General features: G+C 40.6%; 1 protein-coding gene across 2 annotated transcripts in view; it reads right to left on the reverse strand.

Annotated features, from left to right (window-relative positions):
* Window positions 1–5642, reverse strand: part of COPZ1 (COPI coat complex subunit zeta 1) — a 441777-nt gene extending 436135 nt beyond the window's left edge. The window contains exon 1 of one of the 2 annotated variants that reach the window (XM_069653243.1): window positions 5515–5642. In XM_069653243.1, coding sequence (XP_069509344.1) covers window positions 5515–5568 — 54 coding nt within the window. In that variant the 5' untranslated portion in view covers window positions 5569–5642. The remainder of the gene's footprint in view (window positions 1–5514) is intronic. The other variant, XM_069653244.1, reaches the window with a different exon arrangement.
* Between the last annotated feature and the right edge of the window lie 358 nt (window positions 5643–6000).

The raw sequence follows: 6000 nt of genomic DNA on the forward strand, positions 1-6000 counted from the left end.
GGGAGTAGAAAATTGTTCCTTTGAAGCGCATTGAGGAAAGACAATTTAACAGACAAAAGAGGCAATTGAGAGTTGTTGAAAGTATACATTGTGTTACTGTGAGGGCATTAAATCACAATGCAGAACGTTGTGGCTCCCATGAAATTCCTAGCTCAACCTGGAAATCCAATTTGTCTGTGGGACCAATGGTTGGACAATTTCCAAGTTTATTTGAGAGCAATTGGGGGAGCCAAGTACAATGATGACATGAAAGAGGCTACTTTACTCAATTGTGTGGGTGCAGAGGCACTGACAATATTCAGGACTCTACCAGAACCTGATGCTGTAGAAGGAGGTTCTGGAGATTCAGCAGCAAGGAAATAGAAGACTGCATTATCAAAACTAAGTAGTCATTTTGGAAATAAAACGAATATTGTATTGGAAAGATACAGATTCTTATCTAGAAAGCAGAACAAGAATGAAGATACCTACATTGCCGCTGTAAGGGGCCTCATATCTACATGCAAATTTACGGGTGAGGCGGATGAATATATAAAGAGACCAGCTGGTCCTACATGCGGCGGATAACCGAATTCAACAGCGACTGTGGCAAGCAAAGAATCCGACATTAGAACAAGCCATTGAAATAGCGAGATCATTTGAAATGGGGGAAAAGTGTATGAAGGAAGTCCAGAGCAAGCTTGAACATGTTGATGTTAATTCAATACAAGATACAAGTGAAAGAAACTTCAACAAGGATGAAGAAGCAATAGTTGCCGTAGTAAAGAAAATTTCGAAGTCAGATTTTGGTGTGAATCCCAGACAAAATAGAGAAAACTTCCAGAGACCACAAGGTAGAGGTTTTAAATGTGGATGGTATCAGCATACTAACATAGAAAAAGATTGTCCTGTCCATTCAGTTGAGTGCTACAAATGTGGACAAATGGGCCATTTTGGTAAAGTCTGCTGAAATGTTAGAGGAAGAGGCAGATTTAATCCACGTTACAACACAACTAGGAATAATGGCCATTATGGAAGAGGAGCTATGACAAGTGTGAGAGCGTTAGAAGAGATTGAAGGGTCAAATGACTTGGTGGCAATTACCAAAGAGTTTGAAGAAGATGTACAGATATTGGCCGTTACGCCGACCGAAAACTGTTGGTTCCTGGGTGCCTATGGCTATCAATGGCATTACCTTACGAGTGATGGTTGATACAGGATCACCATATACAATGGTAGACATGGAGACATATCTAAAAGTACTGAAGAAAGACATGGATGATCTAAATATAACCAAAGTTAGAGTGACAGGGTATGGCAAGACACCAATCAATATCATCGGATATGCCTGGGTACAGTTAGAATTTGAAGGAAGGAGTACATACTGTAAACTATATGTAGCTGAAAACGGCTTTTCAATAGTCGGTTGGTGGGAACAAGCATCATTGAAGATCAGAATACATCCTGGAGAAAGTGTACCTATTTTAAGTATTGTAAACAATGCTTGCGATTCTGCTGAGAATTTAGTGAAAAGTTTTCCCAGGGTCTTCAACGACAACATAGGTGTACTCAAAGTATTCAAACATCGCATAATACTCAGGAGAGGTGCAAAACCTGTAGTGCATAAAGTAAAGAACATTCCGATTGGTACTCGAGAAGCATTACAGAAAGAACTAGAAAAGTTATGTTCACAAGATATTATTGAGCCAATAGAGAGCTCTGAATGGCTGTCCCCCATTGGTATTGTGAGAAAATTGGAAGGTTCGATTAGATTAGGATGTGTGTGGATCTAAGAGATCTTAACAATAATATTTGGGTTGATCGTCATCCTCTACCCAATATTGGAGAAATGCTCACCACCATGGAACCAGCTAAATACTTCACCACATTAGACTTGTCTTCTGCATATCACCAGGTTACTTTAGATGAAGATTCCAGACACCTTACATCATTCATAACACCCTTGGGAGCATTTCGATACAAAAGGAGGCCGTTTGGATTGGCGTCAGCAGCCGCTGTGTTCCAGAGACTGATGCAACATCTGATTTGGTGGGCTAAAGGGTGTACATTATTTTCAGGATGACATATTGGTGTCTGCCATGTCGGAAGAAAATCATGATGCAAAACTATTGGGGGTGTTACAAGTCATACAACAGAAAGGTCTCACCCTAAAGATTGAAAAGTGCAGAATAAAACAGAAGGAAGTGACATATTTGGGTCATTGTATTAATGAAGAAGGGATAAAACCCAAGGAAACTCTTGTAGATACCATTCTCAAACTTCCAGTGCCTGTCAACAAAGATCAGCTTTGAAGTTTACTGGGCCTGACAGAATACTACTCAAAATTTGTAGACCATTATGCGGATAGAACATGTCAAATGAGGAAACTGATGATAAAAAGGCACGAAATTTGAATGGTCAGAAGAATGCAAAAAGGAGTTGAACACAATCAAACTATTGATCAACAAAGCACCTGCTCTAAAGATGTTTGACTGCAGCGCAAAAACCATGATATCAGTTGATGCAAGCAATATGGGACTGGGTGGTGTCCTAGAACAAGTGCAAAATGGTTTTGTAGTCCCAATTGCTTTTGATTCAAGAATATTGAGGGGGGCAGAAAAGAATTATTCGACCATTGAAAAGGAGGCACTAGCAGTCAAGTGGATATTAGAACATTTTAAAGGACTAATTTGGGGACTCCCGATTGAACTCAAGACGGACCACAAACCACTGATACATGTATTAAATCCAAAGAATCCCATTTGACATCTCCCCTTATTAGGAGATAGACCTTGATTATTATGCAATACAATGTGATTATAAAGTATACCCCAGGAAGAACAAATGTAGTTGCGGATTGTTTTTCCCGCATGCCATGTGATGATGAGGGAATAAACCACAACGAAGGTGATGAAGTGACAGATCAGGATGCAGATTGCATTATTGCACAAATACATCGCAGTTTTAGTACAGATGAATGGGTTGAGGCTACCGAACTAGATCCTGAACAAAGTTGTTTGAGGAAAGCGGTGGAGAATAGCTGGAAAGATATCAAAACAGACATTGGATCATGGGAGAAGATAAAAGATGAAATTTTCATGTGATGATACATGTATTTATAGAGGTGATCGCATTGTTCCTCTTACAACATTAAGGAAGAGGATTATGGATATTGCTCATGAAGGACATGTGGGGAGGAGTCTGACACAGAGGAGAGTAAGAGAAACATATTGGTGGCCCAACATGTGGGGCGGATTAGAAACATTGGTCAAAGAATGTTCAGCTTGTGCGGTAAGCGATAAAGGAAAGATGACCAGGACCACACCACTACAACCAATAACTGTACCAGATTCAGTTTGGACAAAACTGGCTATAGACATAGCTGGTCCATATGAAGTTCTAGAACCATCAAAAATATATTTTATCATTTTGGTGGATTATACATCCAAGTGGGTGGAGAGTGGAATCATAGAAGAATCTGTTTCTGCCATAAAAGTTACAAAGTTTCTGGAAGAATGTTTTAGTAGAGAAGGAGAACCACAAGAGCTGATATCTGACAATGGAGCTCAATTTATGTCACAAGAAGTACAATGCTTTTTGAAAGAACGTGCCATCAAACATAGCACAACGGCTTTATACCATCCCATAGGTAACGGCTTGGTTGAGAGAATGAATCGCTTTATAAAGGAACAATTCAATTAGCTGTAGCGAATAACCTGCTATGGAAGGAAACACTTAAAGAATCCTTGAACACTTAAAAGGTGACTCCTTATTCAGTGACAGAGGTGGAACCATTCACATTAATGAGAGGAAGGAATGCCACCAACAGACTTAGACCGGCTTGGATAAATACAAGAAAGAGCAAGGATGTTGATATGGATGAAGTCATGAGGAAACAAAATCAATATAAAGAGTATTATGATAAAAGGAAACATGTAAAAGAAAGCAAGTTTAAGAATGGAGACTGGATCAGAGTAAAAGAACCCAAGAAAGTTATGAAATGAGAATCCAAATTCAGATCGCCCCAAAGAATTGAATGTTCCAAGAAATCAGTAATTCTGGAAGATGGCAACAAATGGTCATGCAATGACATTAAATTGGTAGGAAGAACCCAAGAAAGTTATGAAATGAGAATCCAAATTCAGATCTCCCCAAAGAATTGAATGTTCCAAGAAATCAGTAATTCTGGAAGATGGCAACAAATGGTCATGCAATGACATTAAATTGGTAGGAAAAAACAGGAAGAATGGAACTGAACAAATCTCCACGCCAGAAATATGGAAAAATAAATCCAGACAAACAAGAGACATTGAAGATAATTTTACCAGGAAAAAATATGGAGGAACAATGGAGAGAAATGACGATGGGAAGTCACATAAGGGTCCAGTAGAAAGCAATAAATCACCATCTAGATCCAGGAGAGTAATACATAACTTCAAGAAGGATTTTATATATTACTGAGACTATAACCATTTCTGCTACAGTTGAACTATATAGATGGACGTCATTATGGAGCCACACCACATATCCTTTTACTATTATATAGTTCTAAGAAAATTAAAGTTAAAGTACTCAGTTTAGCACACAAGTTAAATTATATATAGTTTACAAGCTATCATCCTCTCCAGGATGTACGCTAATTTTTAAAAGTTATTAATTGCATGTTTCAGTAAATAGTGTGGGGAAGGAGATGTTATGACGTAGAGCATTGTGTAATGATTCCACTGAGAATGTACTTGTATGGTTGTAGAACATGATCTCAGAACCATACAAGAAGATGCTGGTTTGAAGGAGGTTGGCTGTTGGGGACTCTGTTTAAATAAAACACTTAAACCAGTGTAACCTCCTTACCATTTATTCCTGAGTGATTTCACTACAATGCACAGTCATTGCCGGCTATGACCTCACGTACTCTCGCCGCACTATGTATACTAAGCAGCCTCCCCTCCCAAAAAGCATTCTTATAGGAGGTGCAATCGTCTACTCCGTCGATGGTCGTCACCGTCACACAAATGACAACCATCTCCCACGTCCCATCTACCAATACTTCCATGGCACGGGGTTCCTGTCCAGGCCGCCCCACTTTAGGACATAAACCAATACCATCCACGCGTTATGTCCGCTAAAAGCTACTAACCGCAAGGCAGTCACTTCTTTCCAACAGTGTTTACCACGACCACCATGATAACAACCACAAACAGTGACAAAGCCACCCTCTCTTGCACCATAATACGCGCCTAAATTCAGGGTATCTAGTCAACACCTTACTGTACCCTCCTCCAATATGACAGCTCCCCCAGGCTTAGAGCCATTTCCCACCACTAAGACGCCCCCTTATTGGAACCCTGGCCACTCTTCCGCCCGACAGGCCTCAAGGAATGCGAGAGAGAAAAGCGAAATCTAATCCGCTACGGTTGTTCGAAGCTTGCCATTGTGCCAGAGCGGGAACCATCACTACTGTTCAGTTTTCCATATTCCCCTATCACGAACAGCAGGCACCAAATGCATTTTCCTGAACCCCAGCTTTCACCCTACCAGGATAAGCGCGTCCATCTTCGCTGACGTGGAACTGCAAAGACCGTGATACATTCTGACTGGTTAGGGTACCTGCCAATCTCCTGGCCACGCCCGGCCGATAGCGTCACAACTACGGCCATGCATTGCTAGAGCACTCCAAATGTGAGCACGCCCAAAGGCGTGGAAAAAGGACAGGGCGTTGGATCAGATGCGTGTCTGTCAAACGTACACCATGCCTCCTAATCGAAATGGTATATAATGATTGGCCAGCACGTTTCCATGGCGAAAATGTTTGTAAGTGATGTGGCAGGGGTGCTTTCATTGGCGAAACAAGTCGGCATTAACATGGAAGATAGACCTGTGGCTTTCGCTACGTTTGCCGACGTGACTGTCATGATAGACATAGAAGAAGTGTTATTGGTGAAGTAGAAGAGAGGTTGTAAAGGACGATACAATTAATATTGTTTCGTCAGTGCTTTATTTTTCGTTATCTATATATTTCGC

The sequence above is a fragment of the Ambystoma mexicanum genome, chromosome 3q (genome assembly GCF_040938575.1).
Source record: "Ambystoma mexicanum isolate Mex_15411 chromosome 3q, UKY_AmexF1_1, whole genome shotgun sequence".
In the NCBI taxonomy this organism is placed as follows: Eukaryota; Metazoa; Chordata; class Amphibia; order Caudata; family Ambystomatidae; genus Ambystoma; species Ambystoma mexicanum.